The 19,278-nt window shown below is 47.8% G+C and overlaps 5 protein-coding genes across 5 annotated transcripts; 1 reads left to right on the forward strand and 4 right to left on the reverse strand.

Moving 5' to 3' along the window:
* Positions 1-3,662: 3,662 nt before the first annotated feature.
* Positions 3,663-5,100, reverse strand: EJ05DRAFT_519538 (uncharacterized protein; the record flags this gene model as incomplete). The annotated part of the gene is made up of 3 exons (XM_033748724.1): positions 3,663-4,641; positions 4,830-4,915; positions 5,098-5,100. 3 exons carry the CDS (start codon positions 5,098-5,100, stop codon positions 4,116-4,118), a joined length of 615 nt encoding a protein of 204 aa, XP_033598207.1. The 3' UTR covers positions 3,663-4,115.
* A 3,719-nt stretch (positions 5,101-8,819) lies between these two features.
* EJ05DRAFT_503210 (uncharacterized protein) lies at positions 8,820-9,406 on the reverse strand (the record flags this gene model as incomplete). The annotated part of the gene is made up of 3 exons (XM_033747388.1): positions 8,820-9,051; positions 9,104-9,275; positions 9,328-9,406. 3 exons carry the CDS (start codon positions 9,404-9,406, stop codon positions 8,820-8,822), a joined length of 483 nt encoding a protein of 160 aa, XP_033598208.1.
* Positions 9,407-13,920: 4,514 nt separating this feature from the next.
* Positions 13,921-15,680, reverse strand: EJ05DRAFT_494086 (MFS multidrug transporter; the record flags this gene model as incomplete). The annotated part of the gene is made up of 3 exons (XM_033746166.1): positions 13,921-15,100; positions 15,155-15,416; positions 15,467-15,680. The coding sequence occupies 3 exons, from the start codon at positions 15,678-15,680 to the stop codon at positions 13,921-13,923; spliced, it is 1,656 nt and encodes a 551-aa protein (XP_033598209.1).
* A 1,487-nt stretch (positions 15,681-17,167) lies between these two features.
* Positions 17,168-18,337, forward strand: EJ05DRAFT_494087 (uncharacterized protein; the record flags this gene model as incomplete). The annotated part of the gene is made up of 1 exon (XM_033746167.1): positions 17,168-18,337. The coding sequence occupies one exon, from the start codon at positions 17,168-17,170 to the stop codon at positions 18,335-18,337; it is 1,170 nt and encodes a 389-aa protein (XP_033598210.1).
* A 55-nt stretch (positions 18,338-18,392) lies between these two features.
* On the reverse strand, positions 18,393-19,214 carry EJ05DRAFT_503213 (uncharacterized protein; the record flags this gene model as incomplete). Its single annotated transcript, XM_033747389.1, has 3 exons — positions 18,393-18,486; positions 18,536-19,047; positions 19,104-19,214. 3 exons carry the CDS (start codon positions 19,212-19,214, stop codon positions 18,393-18,395), a joined length of 717 nt encoding a protein of 238 aa, XP_033598211.1.
* Between the last annotated feature and the right edge of the window lie 64 nt (positions 19,215-19,278).

Raw genomic sequence — 19,278 nt, forward strand, 5'->3', positions numbered from 1 at the left:
CAGAACACCATCAAGGATCATCAGACCCGTCACGCAGCAAGCGAAACTCGTATCGAGGAATTAGAAACCAAACTCGAGAACCTGCATGAGCAGCTAACCGAGAAAGAGTCTGACTATCAATCCAAGATTCAAGATCTGCAGGAAGAACTCCAAAGTAAAACCCAACAGCTTGAAACCTCAAAAATGATTGGCAACGAAAGGGCTCAGCAACTTGTTGACGAACACGACAAAGCGACTGAACTTTTGCAAGCCGAGCTCAAGGGTCTGCGAGATGCCCAAGCCGACCGCTCCCGCGAGCAGGCTGACAGTGAAACCAAGGCACGCGAAGCTGGTGCCGAACATTCAAAGGCACTTGAACTTCTCCAGGCAGAACTCAGTAAGGCTAAGGATGAACATTTGTTATACGTGAAGGAAAAAGATGATGAGCTGTCGGGTTCTGTGAACGCGAAGGGGGAATTGCAGAGCAAAATTGCAGAACTTCAGAGCAAGCACGACGATGCCGTCGAAAAGAAAGATGCCGAGCTCGCTACGGCAGCAAAGCAAGTTGATGAACTCCGAGAGGAATTGGCCCAACTCAAGACTAATCATGATAATGAGTTGCGTGCACAGAAGGATGAATTGTTTAATTCTGGAAATGCTCTCGAAGAGCTTCAGCTCAAACTGAATAATGTACAGAGTGCACAGTCAGGCGACGCCGAAAAGCAGGAAGCTGCACTTGCCGAATCAAGTATTCAGATTGAAGAGCTTCGAAGCGCGCTTGAAGCGTTGAAGAACTCGCACGTTGAGGACCTGCGTTCCAAAGAGGCAGAGATATACAAGACTGGCAATGCCCTTGAGCAGTTGCAGGATGCTCTTCGTGATGCGCAAAGCTCACATATTGATGATCTTCGACAGAAAGAGGAGGAGATATCAAAGTCGGCTCAAGTGATTGAAACACTTCAAGACGAGCTCATTAAGCTTGATAGTCGACATGGTGACGAGATTCGAGCTAAGGAAGAAGAACTCTCTGGAACTCAGACTGCACTCGAAAGATTGCAAGCGCACATTATGACGTTGGAGCAAAATCTAGCCGACAAGTCTGCCAATGATGAGGGAGCACTTATAAAGTCCTCCGAGGTCATTGAAAGACTTCAAGACGAAGTGCGTCAGCTTCATGAGCAACGCGCCGACGCCAATCGTCAAAAAGATGAAGAGATGTCCAAGTCGTCCGAGGTCATCGAAGCGCTGCAAGCAAAAGTGACCGAGCTGCAAAGCAACGAAGCTGAGGAGAGCAGAGAGTCTAAAGATCTCCGTTCGCAACTAGATGAACTAAAGAAAGTTCATGAAGAACTACTCAAGACCAAAGAGGAAGAGGTCAATGGACTAAAGGAGACCATCCGGAACCTAGGTGAGAGTAGTGACAAACTGAATACTGAAATCGAGGGATCCAAGCGTGCGACTTCCGAGGAACTACTGGCCTTGCGAGACCAAATTGAGCGCCTGGAGCTCGAAAAGAAAGAACTCTCTGCGACTTTGACGCTTCTCAAAGAAGACGAGTCAGAACACGCGAGACACCTGGAAGCGGAAAAGTTCAAGCTCGAAGCTCTTGTCGCAGACCGCGAGGAAGAGATCCGCACGATGGAAACCGAACGCGCCGACTTAAAGGAGCTTCAAGCAAAGATTGGGGCCCTCGAACTTGAGCTGTCTGCCAAGGATCATGCTGTTGATGATGCTCGAAAGAAGCATCAGGATACCGTTCAAAAACAAGAGGCTGATACCAAAGGCTTCGTCGATACCATCAATCAACTCCAGCAGGAGATTCGCAATCTTGAAGCGGACAAGAGCAGCAGATCACAAGCTGAAGATGAACTTCGTCCCGCGCTAGAGAAGGCCGAGGCTGATCGCGATCAAGCCACCCAGAAACTCAATGACATTGGAAGCCAGCTCTCTGATCGGCATCTAGAAATCGAATCGCTGACTGCTAAAATGCAGCTAGCTCGCGAGGAGCACGAGACAGCTCTGTCTTCAAAAAAGGCCGATCTTGTGCGTCAGCAGGAGAAACATACCAAGACCATTGGAGCGTTAGTTGATGAGCATACGGACTCCATGGCTAGCATGAATTCCAACCTCAAACGATCCCAGGAGAGGTACGACGATTCATTACGCGATCTTCAAGCCGAGCACGAACAAGCGTTGCAATTAGCTCAGGATGAGCTCGCCGCCACCCAGAAAAAGCATGAGAACGAAATTCGCTCTCTCAGTGACGTGCATACACAGGAGATTGAGAATATTGAATCCTCGCTCAAGTTATCCCATGGGAAAGCGATCGAAGCTATAAATGCGAAACTCTTGTCGGTGCAGGAAGACCGAAGCATCTCAGTCGATGCGCACAAGGCCGAGATGGACAAGATAGTATCTGATATGAATGACAGACATTCTCAACTGACCGCACATATGAACAGACTGGTCTCCGAAAACGACGAGAAGCAAGAACAATTCCTTGCTGACTTGGACACCAAGGTTGCCGAAAAGGCCCTGGAGATACAAAGACTCCAGCAAAAGCTTGCACATGTGACTGGGGAGCTGTCCACGGCCAGAGATGTCGCTACTCAGTCGTCGTCACAGCATGAGCTTGTTCAATCCCAACTGGCCGTGGTCAACAGAGAGCTTGCTGACGCTCAAGACACAATCACTTCATTAAAGGGCGAGAACGAAAATATCGATCGAAAATGGAAGATGTTGACCGAAGAATGGGAAAAGCTTGAGCTCGAGCATAGACAGACCGAGATAGACATAAAAAAAGTCAAGGAGGAATATGAAAATGCCTGCCGCGTCATCGATCAGCTTCAAGAGGAGCAAAAGGCCATCCGTGATGTTTTCGAAAAGGTCCAGCCAGCGAATTCAGACTTAGAGCTGTTTAGCCAGGCTGATCTCGACAGTCGCCCGCTAGAGACTCTGGTGCATGAGCTACTATTGCTTGTTCACCATGAACACGAGCGTATGTTGGCTAGCGAAGACCAAAAGGCATTGGCAGACGTCGCACGCATGCACACAGAGGAAGAGCTTGCGAAGGCTAATCAATTGAGCGTCAAAATGGTCGAAGATATCAACGAGATGCGTGCTGAGCGAGGTCTATCGCATCTCAAACCTGATTATGCTGCGGGACAGGAGCATCTCGAGAATGACGGAGATGCAAACATGCCTCCTCTTCCAAACCGACCGAATGGTGCCACGTATGGTGCAAACAACAACAACAACGTACCAGTGTCAAACCCCATAGCTGTGGCCACGAATGCTCACGCCGAGCACCACGGGAAGGTGCGTGAAGAACCAGAACCGAGGGATATCCTCGCAGGAACTGTTAGCCTCACTCACCCCTTGTAATCTCGTTGCTTTCTTTCTCTTGTCACATCTTCACCATTTCCTTCTTCCCTTGTATCCTTCCTTGCGATCGCGTCGCTCTTCCGGCTTATTGCTGACTGTGAATAGTTGGCTTCCATACAGGAGTCGGTGAGGCATTTGGGCGACTTGAATGATGACTTTTTGAACGAGTCGAAGCGGTATGCCACTTTCCTCCACTGTTGAAGATTGTTATGTGACTGACGTCGACTAGTATGACTGCTGCTCTCGAGACCGCTTCTGTTGGTTCCCTAGCCAGCTCCCGGGTCACGAGCTCTGCGGGTGCTGTTCCGGCTCATGCGCCTAATTCTGCCAGGGAAGACGTCGACGAGGATCTAGACGTTAGGGACCGGGGATGATACCCAACCACACTTGCATATGAATGAGCGATGGCGTTTCCGTGAGGCTGGCATCTACTTCTTCAGCGCTGAAAAGATACCCCTTCCATAAGCGGTTTGTTTGTTTCTTTTTCGTCTTGGACTTACAATGAGAGAGGAGAGTATGAACTGCCACGAGTCTAGACGGCGAATAATATCAAGCTTATTAGCTGAAATATACGAGATCTCACCAAGCCCTTGTTCTTATGTCGTGTGAGGTGAATGTGACTAACGCGCCGCGAGGACACCTGGTGGCGGAGAGTGAGAGGGCAAGTCGAGCGGCGCGAAGTTATGGGAATGGTTTGGAGTATCAGGCACGGTTTATTGCTCGCCTGCCTAGTGCGTGCCTGCACCAAAACTTTAATATCCCTGGAGCACTTGACCCTTGTATTCAGTCAAACATATTGTCTCACACTTTATTACTCTTTCTAAAGGAAATGGCCTCGTCAAAATCAGAGTCCCTTTGATTCGGACCGCAAAACCTAAGTCCATTCGTGACCAACAATCCCGATCCGAGGACGTAGAAGTATTGAACATTGAGAAGACCAAGACGGAGAAGGAGATCAAGGTATCCAATTGAGAATCGTCATGAAGCTCCCAGTACAGGCCTTCTTTGGGAAAAGATGACCCGCCTGTTCTCGAGGACGACGATTCGTCTCTACCGATGGTAGTTGTGTCAGCGTCCGAGCCATGATCGAAGTGGTTCGAATACGATGACGGTATAATTGAACTGCATTTCGGATGGTCTAGAAACTTCGCTTGTCTCTTGGGGCATACTACACGGTTGGCAGCTTGGACATGCCGGAAGCCATCGAGCGTTGGGAGAAGTGGCCCTGGCCATACCATCACCTCTCCACCATCGCCATCGGAACCCTTCCTTACAAATCTGAGCAGGCAGAGATAATCCTTCAGCCTTTGCATCAACAGCGAGCTTCTTCCCTCTCAACTGACTCCTTCTTCGTCGTCAGCCCCGGCCATAACCCCTTTGACGATCGAGCCTTGGACTTGAGTACAGATCACGAATCATATACCTATATATCACTAGCTAAACTCACTGATAGTTTCATTTCTCACTTTCCGAAGCCCATGTCCACGATGGCTGTCCTTGTCTTCTTTCGTCGCGATTCGCCACGAGCAGCCGCAGAAAGACCCGGCTGATGCTACAACCCCCTATCATGTCAAAATCACAGTAGCATCGAGCATGCCGCACAACAGAATGTTCAGTTCCATTGACCCGATATATTCGAAATTGATCTTAGTGAGTCAACATCTCTGCGAGAGCGCGCCGTGCCCGCCGCCCGTTTTAGACTTGGAAAAACACAATACAACCAGTGGTACATACCATCGCCTTCCTCCTCTGTTCCTCCACTTTTATAGACCGCCGGCTATATATAAGACCTCGCACTCACCTCCTACAATCTTCCGAACCCTGGGTCAAGGAAATACATCCGCAATAATACAGCTTAGCATCGCAACGTCCTGTGACAAGCAAGAATAAGGAGAAATCACACTACCATACCCACTTCGCGCATGCCAGGAACATGTTACCTCTGCTAGAAGGCGTACTTCGGGTCGGCTTCTGTCGTTGTGTCGGCCTTGTCAAGGATCAGTTGCGAGGTCTATGCGCAAATATACTACAGCTCGCCATACGTGAAAGCAGCTACAGTGTGTATTGAAAAGGAAGTGAACGTCAAGAAATCACCGACGACAGTGGACTAGTACAGGCTCACCATGGTGCTTGTCCCGCCACCGTACAATTTAGACGCTTTTCAGGGGCTTGATTGTTTGGTACGGGCACGGCGAAGTATACAGGGAGCTATGATCCGAAGTGGACGAAAGAGCCCGTCGGCCTGTTACTAGATCACCGTCGCGCAGTTTCCGGAGACGAGAACAGGGCGCGGAGGCAGTATCTTCAGATCGTCTTTGGAGAAGGCGACCGCGAGAATAGTAATAAGGATTGACAGGCAGGCGTTGGATATAGAGACATAACAGATCGTCTGATCTTACATTATAGAAGTCTTACGACTAGGCGTTTTTGAGAAACCAGTTTCACATATACTAATATGCTAATATGCTGATTTCAAATCCCGCGACGTGGCCGTTCTACCTGCTTTCCATGTCCGTGATTATCTGCACCGTCACTTCTATGCTAAAGTCTCAGAAACATAGCGCCATATGCGCTGTCCTAGGCCTGAGAGCCTAAACCCAGGATGGCTATTGCCGTGATGGGAAAAGCTTGGGTGACACTACGATGCATGAGGTCTTGAGAGGTATACACGGTAGTGTTATTCTCTACAGATCTGTCTGTACATATATGAAATATATGGCTGCTCTCTTTTTCTGGATTCTCATTTAAGTCCTATTTGATTTTCTCTGTGATACCTGCGCGCTCTTGATCTGTAGCGCCTGTTCACCCCTCTGGATACTCGTGATGGCTCACCATGGATGGGCTGATGACGCCGTGGTGGCATTGTGTAATACTTCGCGTTGGTGGTGGCATACTGTCTTATGCCATGCTTTATCTGTGTTACCGAGTGTTCCACGGAGGAATTGCAGTTGTTGAAGTAAATTTAAGATGCTCTAGCCGAAGTTCAACCTGAATTTTCATGATCCGTTCAGTGGTGGCATAAGCAGCCGATGGCGCATCATTTGACTCTCCAGAGCTCACTATGGTGTATATTGACACCAGGAAACTAGGATACATTCGAGGGGAGTATGGGCGATCTGCTCCCGTCATTGGCCACTCGTCAGGTGGTAAATCGTATGAAGGATGAGGAAGAGGCGCGTGAGTGGCTGCTGGGGAAGATCAAGGACATGGGAGTCTGCTGTTGGTCCGGATTGTGCTGGTGTTTTGTTAGCGAAGATCTTGAGATTCTATATTTCATCACGACTGAGCTCTTGAGTGTCGGCTGAGAGTGTGATTGTAAGCTTCCCATGTTGGAGTACACAGGGTGTGTGTGTGTTCAGGAGTAAAGGTGTGGTTGGAGGGCTTTGTGTTTGCCTCTGTCTCATCTCACTACCAGTGTACTTTAGTGTGTGAGACAGGGCATCTGGCTCGAGTGCTCTCATTAAGGAATGGCATAGGTGGGTGTGGTTCATAGGGGTCTTACGTGTGCTAAAGATGATCCTTTTGTTATGCTGTTTCGAGATGACAAAGAAGAGGCTCTCTCGTCGAACCAGCCTGTTATATTAGCACCTCAGGTAGCATTGCGTCATGCACCAAGCCGCAAATTCCAGATATTACAGGGTAGGTTTCGAAGCTAGTGTGTAAGGCTAGGCGGAAGTGAACGCTATGGCCTTTCACACCCACCCTCCGTGCCTTCAGGGTCCACACCACCCACCAAGAACCTTGAATCTACGATATATATTTTCGTCGAGTTGTATGCTCTTCGCCTTCGGGCAATTGGTCAATATGAAACGATACAGAGAAGATTAGCTCGGCCCCTGCACTAAGGATGACGATCTTAATCAAAGAGATTACTACATTTTTTTGACGTTTTTTGGGACCCGGTTCGACTCTCTTTCATGGACTTCTTACTTTTATTTTGCTTCTTGTTTTGCGGTGGTGGGGAAAGATTGGTGGCACAGTCACTCAGCTTCGATGGAAGGTTTTTTTTCAGCATCTTCCACTAGCTACATGGCAAATCAGTGATGACCTTCATGAGATACACCTGATGTGTACGGCGACTTGGGCTCTTTATTTCTGAGTTACAATAGGTCACAGAGTCCTGCAGAGATGTACCGAGAGGATTATGGCGGACAGTCATCTTGCCATTAAACACGACGACATTGACTATAGGCACTGACAGGAGCACATTGCGAAGATACCTAACCTTCCCTAATAGTGATACTGATGTCTTAATGGTATTGGAGTTGAGGCAACGAACAGAGTTGAGTCTTTGTGTCGGTGTCTCTTAGCCTGTCTTGCTACATTTCCCCAAGCAGCTGCAGACGGCAGTGGACTTGTCGGTCTACTTAATGAGCTTTGCTACCGTTAATACTCAACATTGCAAGATAAATTTGCGCTCAAATGCTGCATTCGTAAATTGGTGAGGCGGAAGTTGGTTGGAGGTGTTACAAATCGTGCTTGCAGGTCGCAGTTTTGGCATCCAGTAATCTACACTCTAAATTGGTAGACAGTAACTTAAGTTTGGAAAATTCTCATTCAAACTGCATATTGAGTCTCGAGACTTGCCATTTATATTACCCTATCACGTTTCTGAGGGGGGTCTGAGGGGGCTTTTGGCGAAATTCGACGTGCGCTCTAATTGAGGTGAGCTGGCGTCAATGAATGCTTTCTTTACTTTCATGGCGGCGGTGTCGATTTCGCTTGTTGTACACTGGCGAGAGTGACGTGTTCCTCGGAAGAACTTCCAATATGTCTTGATGTTGCTGCCTGAAGATGCTCCTAGACGGATGTTGTGTCCGCCCTATGGATGTTAACAACAGATTGATGAGCTATGATGCCATCGAAAACTCGCTACTGCACAATGCCAACCAGAACTATCCTTACTCGGGTGCTGATTGAATGATGTAGTGTAGAACAACGCTTCGACCTAATCTCGCTACTTGAGCTTGTCAAACTATTGGTTATCATTGGCACGTGTAGAACATCATCACGGAACCGATACGCTGAGAATCCTATGGAAGGTTTCCATTACTGTTCTGTCTGTTCAGATAATCACAAATACTATTAGCCAGCAGACTGTTTAGCTACTCATATCTAGCAAAGGAGACAAAAATTATGCTATCCAGTTCACACAGAACCTCAGTGAGCAGGCTTCTTTATTAAATTCATACTTACGTTCATCATGGGAGGAGTTTATTTGCTTTACCTGGTAGACCATCCGAGAATGTAGAAAATAGCCCGAACCAGTAGGTATGAAGCCTAACACAGCGAACCCCTGGCCCATAGGCAGAAAGACCACGTATAAAACCGCTTAGGATGAGGTATAATATTATCACAAAGCACTTAAAGTCGCTAGATTGGAGTGTGTATTTTGATAGTCACGAACTCTATTACGGAATGGGTGCTTTAGAGGTTGTATTTGGGATATTAGAAGTCTAGGCCCTTTTTCGTAGCTCTGTCAAAGCGTCCTCTGCCCGCTTCATCGCCTGCTCTGCCATATCCAGGAATCTGATGGCGCTTCTCATTTCATCGATCCCCTGGCCAGCCTCCTCCGACAGATTAGCGCTTCTGTTTGCCGTGTCGCGCCACTGGCACGTGAGTGTGTACTCGCGAGCCATACGTTGTCGGAGATCGACAATATCTGCGTTGTCTGACCTTCTCTGGTCACTAGGAACCGCATTAGGCTACACGATCTAAAAGTATTACTTTGTGGACTAACACTTCATCCGCCAGGTACCCATTGTGATCCCTTTGTTCAATGTCGACTTCGGTGGCGAATGCGTTCATCCGGGCAACAAGGTCGGTGCATTTAGTTCGCCAGATCAGGCGTTCTGGCATCGGTGGTGGTGGATCGCTGGAAGCCGCACGGCTGGGGATGGTAGGCTCATCTACTGACTATTATTAGTATGTCGACATCGAGCTTCAAAGCGAAGATCTATAAACAATGATAACCTTTGGAGAAGAACCTTGACCTCAGTCGGCGGAGACCCTGGCGTATATTGGTAGATTGGTGGGACACCATGTTGGAGAGAATTGGAAAGATTTTTAGTTGGGACTGGAAGATCTATGAACCCAGTAGTTGCAGGAGAAAAGACAGAAAAGGAAAGGGAATTTCTAATCTTGTGGTGCGGCTACATTCGTCTCGTGGTGACTCGGATTCTGTTAACAATCAAAGCATAAAACAATGGCAGCGTATGGACAGGGGTACGTGATCTGTGACTGACTTGCTAGGAGCCCTAGTGCAAACGACATTCTTCACAACACCAACCAGCTGCCCAAGTTCGACCTTGGAAATGTCATCAATTGCACTTTGAACTGAAGCTAACAACTCACTAGTAATTGCCAACGCTCTCTACATCACCTAGCTACTCTACACATTACCTGGGTACCTCGTGAAGCTCCCAAGTACTCAAAAAAAAACCGGTAAGTCTCAAGGTCAACCTGTACTTGGCTTGGGCCGACAACACAACTCCCTGATAAACTTACATCTCAGGTAGGCATAGAATGAGACAAAAGCAGATGCAGAGATGTACGGTTCCTCATCATATACTCAACAGGTTTAATATGCTGTACAAGACGCATAAGTTTCCACCTTAAAACAATTCACTGTCTTATCCACGGTGAGTAACATCTACAAATGGATCAATCGAAGCAGTATTTAAGAGTGGGTACAAAATATAATGTGGATTCGCCGAATCGCCAATGCTGTGGTACGGACATCTTTGAAAATGTGTTCTCATGAGCACTTCGAATTCAGAGTGACGATACAATGACTGCTGTAGAAATTGGCCTGACGCCCATAGCTGTCTGGCTCATGGCCATATCTCATGGCATTCAGTTGTGCAAAGGACCAGAAAGAACAAATACATCATTATGGATGTGTGAGCTTCATGGAATTATAAAGCAAGAGATTAATAGCATTTTTAGGGTGCGCAATCAGACTCAGCAAGCAATAAGGCAGTAAACACCAACCATATCGTCCGGTCTCGCAGACAGTACTTTCTCAAGAACTTTCGGAGCCTTTGAAATAGTGGCCATGGTAGATTCACACACATACAAATAATGGTTAATTAGTGTTAATCGAGTTCTAATCTGGCGACTTTGTTACCAGAAAACAGCTAAAAAGTATAGTGGCATGGGACAAGGATAAATACTAATATCTCGTCAACCAGCCTCCAATCTCAAGACAGAAGAGCCATGATGGCCTAGCTATCTCTCACTTCAAGCCCAACGATAACCTCTCCTCCTACAATTGCGCCTCGGATCCACAGTAGTCGCAGAATATAGCAGCAAGAGACGGTCAAGTACTGGAAGGTTTGCTGAAAATAGCATAGTCCGGACACATAAGACATCAAAGATCTTATTTCTTTCCAAGAGATACGAGGCAAGGAGGCTTCTGTCTCATACATTCTTGTGTGGAGATAGGTATCACCGGAGTGGGTTCTAAACTACAGCTGTCCGCCATTAATCGGCGCATTCTCGCATGTGTTTTTGGTCCCTAGGTGCGTAAGTCCCACGGCAAAGGATTTCTGGCTGATTGTAACAAATACCTATTCTTCCAATGGATCTTATCTTTCACGCTGCACGGATGCTAGCGCTCGAAAAGACAGCTCTCTCTTGTTCCGCTCACTCGATCGTTTCTTTCCAGTACTCGCTAATACACAAATTCATCTCTCGCTATCTGCCGATCGCAAGGCTTTGGAACAACTCGTACGCAAATTGAACACAGATTGAAATGACTCGGCTCGATGGTATGGCTCGCTCTGCACCATTGTACACTTGTATCAGACGTTCTGGTCTGAGGACTTCCTTGCACCATAATGGCAGTGGCTATGACATTGGCCTGCTCACAATAGGTATGTATGTAAGACTACAATACCATAGTTCTCGAAGCTAATGCGATTGATAGACGACGCCATTATCCCATCTCTCTATTCTTGACCAAAAGCTTGCTACCGAAGCGCTCATCATCAGACACCTATGCATCATGTTACATACACAAGCATGCGAACCTGGAAGTTAGAAAGAGCAGACGCTTTTGCATATCAAGGATGATGGAATAATCAGTTCCGTATGGAAGGACAATTCACAGGCCACAGATATCCCTTCATAATCAACCTACAAAGGAACGTTGGAGCTAGCTGAGGCCAACAGGGACCGGCAGCAGATTTGCGAGGGCGGACCTCGATGAAGGAGCGACAACGCGAAAGAAGCAGAGCGGAGTGCTACCAGCTATCAAGATTTGGACCGTGTGTGTGATGGGAAAAGTACAAGGACGATTCATTATGTATGCATCTGACAAGGGTGGATTGTTCATCTCCATGCAGAAGCGGCAATGAAAGTAGCTGTTGTTTTCCCACCACCGCTCTAAACAAAATTATGATGTAATAAGCATCTTCAATTGATCTTTGGTCTTCAAATACTGGGATATTAAACGCCTGTACACCTGCGATTTTGCTTCCACTATTTGCCACATCGTCAGCGGTGCGCAGATATATAGTAACTGAACAAAAGTCTGGCAGTTCTTCCAGCAGATTTCCTAAGTAATGCCCAATTATTGTATAATACAGCCATTTATTTCCAGCTGATTCTGAATACTCACGGAAAAACGTACGCTTAAACTCTTCAGAGCCATTTAAGCAGGTTCTTATCAGAACCGGAGTTGAATATCGGAGTTAGCACCATGGAGCTCAGCTAAGGTCGACAGAAATGATTTCATTGATATACATAAGAGTCATTGGCTCTTCGAGTTTGGTTTAGGAAATTAGTAACAGCTGCCTAGAGCGTCGGAGGTCTTGGGTATCCCTGTCATACCAGGCCTCTGCGATTGTCAGTCATGCGGGTAGTTTGCCAAGATCAGAGTAGTTTGCCAAGATCAGAGGATGATTTCAAGACTGATTGGCTTCAGGTTCGTGATCGAAGGAGGAATTGGGCGGACTCTTTAACGTAGAACTTCTGACTACCCCTGTCATCTCACCAGTGGGATCGTAATCGCCGAGTCTAGATCGGATTTTCGAAACTGATTGGGTGGATGTTATTCATTCAGGAAAGAACTTATATATCGTGGGACTCCGTGCCCACCCCTGTCGAAGCTAATATACGTGGCATTTTCTCTGAATTGAGTTTGGTGCGCCCGTCCAGGGCGACCATTAGCTTAGTTTTGATAATCATTCCTGCAAGGGAGTTCACGGTGGGGCACAAGAACTGCCTATTGAACAAGGATGTATGTAGTCACCTAAATCGAAGTAGGCTTTTATTCCTATTGGCTTAACCGCGACCTGGTTTGGAAGTTGTGCCTCCAGCGTTGAATCTCTTAAATTTTAGCGTGGAACCGTTGAACCTTGACTTAGTGTCGTGGAAACTGCAGGTACTTGGCCATTGTATAATCCATCATTACCATAATAGTGTACCTAGGTTCGGTTCTTTCTTTTTTAAATGGAACTAACACTTCACAAATTGAACTTATCGATTGTAGATAAAGCACGAGCATACATTTTTTGTTTCTATTTCTTAGAAATTTGGGATTCTAATACAGAAGATAGCTACTAATTTTGAGAACAAGAGGAAGGCATGAAAGCCGGCTTCACGACGCAAGGCATGTGGAAACCATCTCCTAAGCTTATCTGGCGAATCCTCTCTGAAGTTTCAGAGTGTTCGTTGTCTGTTATCACATCGTCTCGAGCATGCTGCCTATTTTTGGAGGGGAAATTCTTCAAGGTTTGGTTACTTCTACTATGCTTCCTCTACTAGTAAGGTAAGAGCTTCATGTTTAATACGCGAAGCCATGACTAAAAGTGCTTGCGCATATTCTACTTGTATTTCTTGCTGATTCATAACTTTACTACCATAGGTCTACCGAGTCTGCGACTTGCACATGGTTTATCTTGGTAGCTTTGAATCACTGAACGACCCCATATACAAATTGAAGACTAGATATCGCACGATCAGAATGGCTGTTGGGAATGTCAGCCAGTAACAGGAGACTGAAATCACCACAATGTCGGATGTGTTCTTAGTTTTTTCACAAAATTCAAAAGCCCTGCTGGACCAACCACTGCAACCCTTCCATAAACGATACTATCATAGCACCCCCTTCTTGATTGGTGTACTTAGGAATTAGTATTCGATCTTGTGTCATGGAATCGATGGATATTTACACTACATGCGATGAATACAGATTCCACACGCGTATTCAGTGCTTCTACATAAAAAAACTTAATCCTCAGGGAGAAAGTGGGCTTGTACAACTTGAAAATGTCGTGCGAACCCTATAACGACACTCCTTATAGTAGCGGCAGAAGCTGCCGGGTACGAGAAGACACCAGGAGATATGGTTTACAGATGTACAGAAACGATGGAAATATCTAGATCCACGTAGGTCAAAATATAATATTTTTCTATCTGTAATGCTAATATGATGCGAGAAGCTACTCCACGACAGCATCAATTTTTACTTAGGATACCAATTTCAAACTCCTTGCCAGCTGCCTCAACATCCACAGCAGACACCTCAGCTGCTACTTGTCTGTTGGGTACTTACTTTCTCTCCAGGGTAGCGTGCAATTTATGTTCCCTCATGAACGCACTACTTACCATGCCTAAGACCGCTAACCCGGCACACGTCCACCACACACTGCGAAACGCCGTAACATAGCTATCCAAAACACCCGGGTACCATCCTATTGGCAAACTTTTGATCTCGTCCACACTATCCCGAATCCTCCCGATCTCGTCCGCAGCGCCCGGCTGGTCGCCGAACGTGCGCCAAAGCTCACTTTTGAGGATATTCTGAAACACCGCTGACGCGATTGTGATTCCGATAGTCGAGCCTGTTGCACGACAGGCGTAGGACGCGGATGTGATTACCGCTTGATGCTCGTGGTCGACGGCGGCGATAAGGGCGAGGAGGGTAATAACAAGCATGACGGTGTAGCTCGTGCCGGTTATGAATAGATATATGAACGGTGGCCACATTGGTGACCCAGGCACAAGGGTGACCGCAATAAGAATAAGCGCCATAAGTCTGGATGCTTCGGAGCTCATCATAAGCGCGTAATAGCGACCGGTAATGCGCATACCGTATCCGGCGAGCATGCCTCCGATTGCGGTGCCGAAGGCTTGGGGGACAAGACGTGCGCCGGCTCGTGTTGCGCTCATCCCGTTGACCTGAAAGTAGATTGGGACGTAATATAAGATGCCGTACTGCGCCATTGATTGGAACCAGTTCGTCAGGCAGGCAGCAGCGACGGTGCGGTTGAGGAGGAGACGCACAGGGATGATTGGCTCCGGAGCTACTTGGTCTTCGACGTAAACAAAGATGCAGAGCGTGACAACCGATGCGATGATGCTGGAGATGACAAGCGGGTGTGACCAAGGGACCGTGTTACCGCCTGAATTGAGGCCCATGAGAAGTAGAACGAGGGACGCGACGAGAAGGAAGGATCCGAGGAAGTCGACACGTTTGATGCGAGACACGTCCTTCTCTTTGACGGGTATATGCACATTGAAGAAGACGAGGACGGCAGATATGGCGATGCAAGGACATTGGATGAGGAATGCCCAACGCCAGCCCATCAGGTCGTTGATCCATCCGCCATACACGCCACCTAGACCGGAACCGAGACCCCAGCATAGGTTACCAATTCCTTGCCATAGACCACGTTGGCGTAATGGGATCAGATCGCTGGCTATGAACGTTGAGATAGAGTTGATTCCACTATAGAAGGTCAGTAAATTGACTGTCCGCAACGACCATTATGAAGAGGCTTACCCTCCACCCAAGCCTTGTATCACGCGGCCAAAGATCATGACTTCTGGAGTCTTGGCCAAGCCGCATATCAGATTTCCTGTGAAGAATAGCGCATTGCAGGATATCAGACCAGCGCGGCGCCCAAAGATATCTGTCAGTTTTCCGCTCAAAGGAGTGAAAGCTGCATTTGCTATCAAGTACGAAGCGGCAATCCACGAAAGAAGCGTGAAAGACTGGAACGACGTGGCAATTGGAGCCCCTAGCGTTGCTACGATAGTGGAATCTGATCGTTGTCAGAATAAAAGTATACACATACGATGAAATTCAAAGTACCCAAAGCAGCCAGGAAACATCCAAACCAGCAGCTGCTCATGATCAATAATAGCTTCAGTGTCCCCGGCGATTGGGCCAGAGTCACGTCTGAATGGTTCCTTGGAATACGAGTCTCAACATCTTCAATGACATTGGAGCTCTCATGGTCCAATAAAGGACTGCGCTCAGTCGCGTGCGGGGTTGATGAAGGATGTAGAGTGCTAGGCGCCGCCATGAGTAGCGTCCTGAGTTGTCAAGAAGACGTCGGCAAGTCTGGTTCGTGATGATGAGCAGCTTTGCAAGATATATACGTGCAGGCGTGCGTGACAAGGAAATCTAGCACTCATGAGCTCCCACGAGTCGATTTTCGGGTTTAAATTTCAACACTACCATTGCCCTAACCCTGGCCCCTGTCGCCGATCTCGATACACCAGATGTCACTAAACTATATTTGCTGTAGCGCACAATCCTGCGCCTCCTCCCGTCCCGAGGGTTCCAAAGATGAGGTCGATTCCAGCTGTTTGTTTTGACCTCTTGTAGGATATCGAGGGCTGTTAGATGCTCTCATCACGTTCGCTGAACAACAATCCAGACAATCATGCCCCATACGTATCTCGCTGTCGCGTGCTCATGATACCCATGGAGATCCGCGGAACCAGCGCTTGAGAGGGGTCGTTCAGACTCGTTCAGTCGTTCTGACTCGATAGGCTCCTGTCGTGCGAGGCTCAAGCTGGGCGTAAGAGTGGTGGCGTGCATAGCTGAACCTGCGAGGCCGTAGCGATCTGCGGATGGAGGCCATGCGGACTGTTAGCTGGCTACGAGACGAAGGTCACCTCAAATTCAGACGACCAGAACCATGTTTTGCTACATTCGAGCGCCATCGGGCAACATTCATGCTACAAGAGAAAAATGAGGACGAGGATTTGTGCGAGTATTAATGTTTCCTAGGTTAGATCGGAGGGTTATAAGACGGCCAATCGGACCGGATGTTTGTGTTTGTTCGTCGTACTGTTGTTCTGTCTTACATAGGGGCGAGGGGGCAGGGGTAGATAGAAGTGGAGCGGTTCTGTATTTTACGCACCAAGGGCCCCCGATGCTCCTTTGATGCCAGTAGCTTCCATTCGAGGCTGCACGGGCCACAAAGAAAAGATTGATACCATGAAGTAATACCATTCCTCGACCCTAAGCCCATCAGTGCACTCTACGAAGTCCTGAAAACTTGCGCTCATTGCAGTCCTCGCATGGTCGGCACCTTAGTGTCTCCTTTCTATACGCTCATGGAACCACAACATCTGCGCAATGTAGCTGGGACTCGCTACCGCGTCGCTCTTCGAATGGTTGGAATGCAGATGATACCCCAAATAATGCTCCGCACCCCTGATCGGACACCGGACAATGCCAAAATCGATCTGTTTGAGCATTATACGATGCGTTGTTCAAATGTGAAGTGGTTGAAGAACCATCTCGGTCCCTTTAATTCGACCGGCACTCTTGTGACGCCAAAACTCCCCAGACGCTCCCAGACTCGCTGAACTCGCCATGTCGTATCTCAAGAGAAAAGGGCTCTCCAGACGATCTTTAAGACATATAATTCTGACATCGCTACTGCTGTGTACGTTGTGGAAACTACATAGCTTCCACAATGCCGTGGCACGCATCACCCGTCTCGAGCGAGACGCGACATGCGATCATTTTCGGCACATCACTTCAGACATCTTTGTCATGGTTAAGACAGGCTCGTGCGAGATTAATCATAAGCTACCCATTCACCTCCATACTTCCTTGCGATGCATACCTTCTTATGCCATCTTCTCCGACCATCAGGACGAGTTTCACGGCATCGAGGTCCACGATGCTTTTGAGGGCCAAGTAAGTCAGAAGATCATGTATGAGTACGAGGAGTTCCACATGTACAGGAAGATGAAAGACGTTGGCGGCTGTTCTGGTCTCAATGCAACAGACGTTGTGTCCAAAGGTATCGCCAATATCAACGGCAACTCTCAAAATCGCGGTTGGATGCTCGACAGATTCAAGTTTCTGCCTATACTCCGCCAGGCATATCAGTATCGTCCAGAAGCGAAGTGGTACGTACTTATTGAAACGGATGCAACATTTGTTTGGCCCAATTTGCACGATTGGCTTCAACACCTGGATCCGAATCTGCCATATTATCTTGGATCGCAGACTCAAATCGGAACTCAGCAGTTTGCCCAAGGCGGAGCTGGGACCATAATTTCGAACGCGGCGATGAAAAGAGTCGTCGAGCATTTCGAAGCTAATCAGACGTCCCTGGAGAATTTTACAGCAGACCACTGGGCAGGCGACTGTGTGCTCGGAAAGGCTTTTGAAGACATAGGCATCAAGCTTCTGTGGTCGTGGCCACATCTACTCACAGAAAGCATAGCCGATATCGACTACACAGACGACAAGTACTTCAAGCGGCTCTGGTGTACCCCGGTACTTTCATATCATCACATGACGTCCGAACAAACGTGGGATCACTGGAAGTTTCAGCGGAGATGGTTTGAACACAACCCTGGCCGCGTCTTGAAACATTGCGATGTATTCTATAATTATGTTTTGCCTCAATTACAATATCGACGAGAAGCCTGGGACAATGAGTCTGACGGTCTAGTTGAGGTGGAGAAAAGACCAAGATCTTCGCAGGAATGCAAAGACATATGTCTTGATGATCCTGATTGTCTTCAATACAGGTATTCGGCAGATGGCTGTCGAATGTCCACGCGTTTTCGTCTAGGCCAAATTGCAGCAAGCAACAGACGAGTTGTGTCGGGTTGGATCCTCGATCGCGTCGAAAACATGGCTGCAAACTTCACATCCTGCAGCGCAGAAGAAGCAACTTGGGTGACCGAATTCTACGGCTGGTCCTGATCGACACAGTTCTCATATAGCCGCCTGACGAATGACCTCCCTACGTCATCACATCCTACGCTTTTCGTGACTTCGCAAAGTATCTCGAGGTATCGCCTAACGGAAGCTCGATGATCGTATCATTGATCAACAAATGCAGAGTCAAGTACCTGTACACATCAGCATCTCCCACTCGACAAAGAGTTCAATCAGACTCACCACCCAACCAACCCAGCCAAAAACGCCATCACCCCGCCTACCTTTTTCGTTGCCGTACTTGCCTCAGCATACCCATCCGCTGCTGCAAAGTAGCTCACAGCAATGAACAAGAAGGCCAACTCGACAAACACAAAAATCAAAATGTACACCAAGTTCGTTGGCAGCACTGCGATCAAGAACATTAACACAAATACCGTCCATAGGATCACAAAGAATCCAAGCGCATTGTTGTACTCGCGCATGTCTCCGCCATACGCTTCTTGCACGCCGAAGGAAGGTGTGATGATGGCGCCGTAGCCGCCGTAGAACAAGCCGAATGCGCTGAATATAGAATATGCAAGGCCGTTCCGCGCAAAGGCCATCTCCCATTGCGCGGTAATGAGGAGACCGAGGGCGGCAACGAAGAAGAAGTTACCGATATAGACGTTTGTGGTTGTTACACCACGCCATTCCATGAGGGAGAGAGAAAGGGTTGTGAGAGTCGTGGCAAAGCCGCCGATTGCGAGTGAAGTCTAATTCTGGTTAAAATCCAGGGGTATGTAGACAGACCATCAATGGAGAAGCATACACCTGAACCAAGCGGCCGTGGACCACCTTCTGCCGGTGCATGATTGTTTTTCGGTGCCTGATGCTCGAGATCACTCTGCACCTTCGTTGGCTTTTCCGCCCGCCACTGCATCGTGGATGTTTCCGTCGAGCTGGACATTTAACAGAATCAACCTGGAAAAGCTGTGGGATTCTGA

Source organism: Pseudovirgaria hyperparasitica (assembly GCF_010093815.1).
Source record: "Pseudovirgaria hyperparasitica strain CBS 121739 unplaced genomic scaffold EJ05scaffold_13, whole genome shotgun sequence".
In the NCBI taxonomy this organism is placed as follows: Eukaryota; Fungi; Ascomycota; class Dothideomycetes; order Acrospermales; family Acrospermaceae; genus Pseudovirgaria; species Pseudovirgaria hyperparasitica.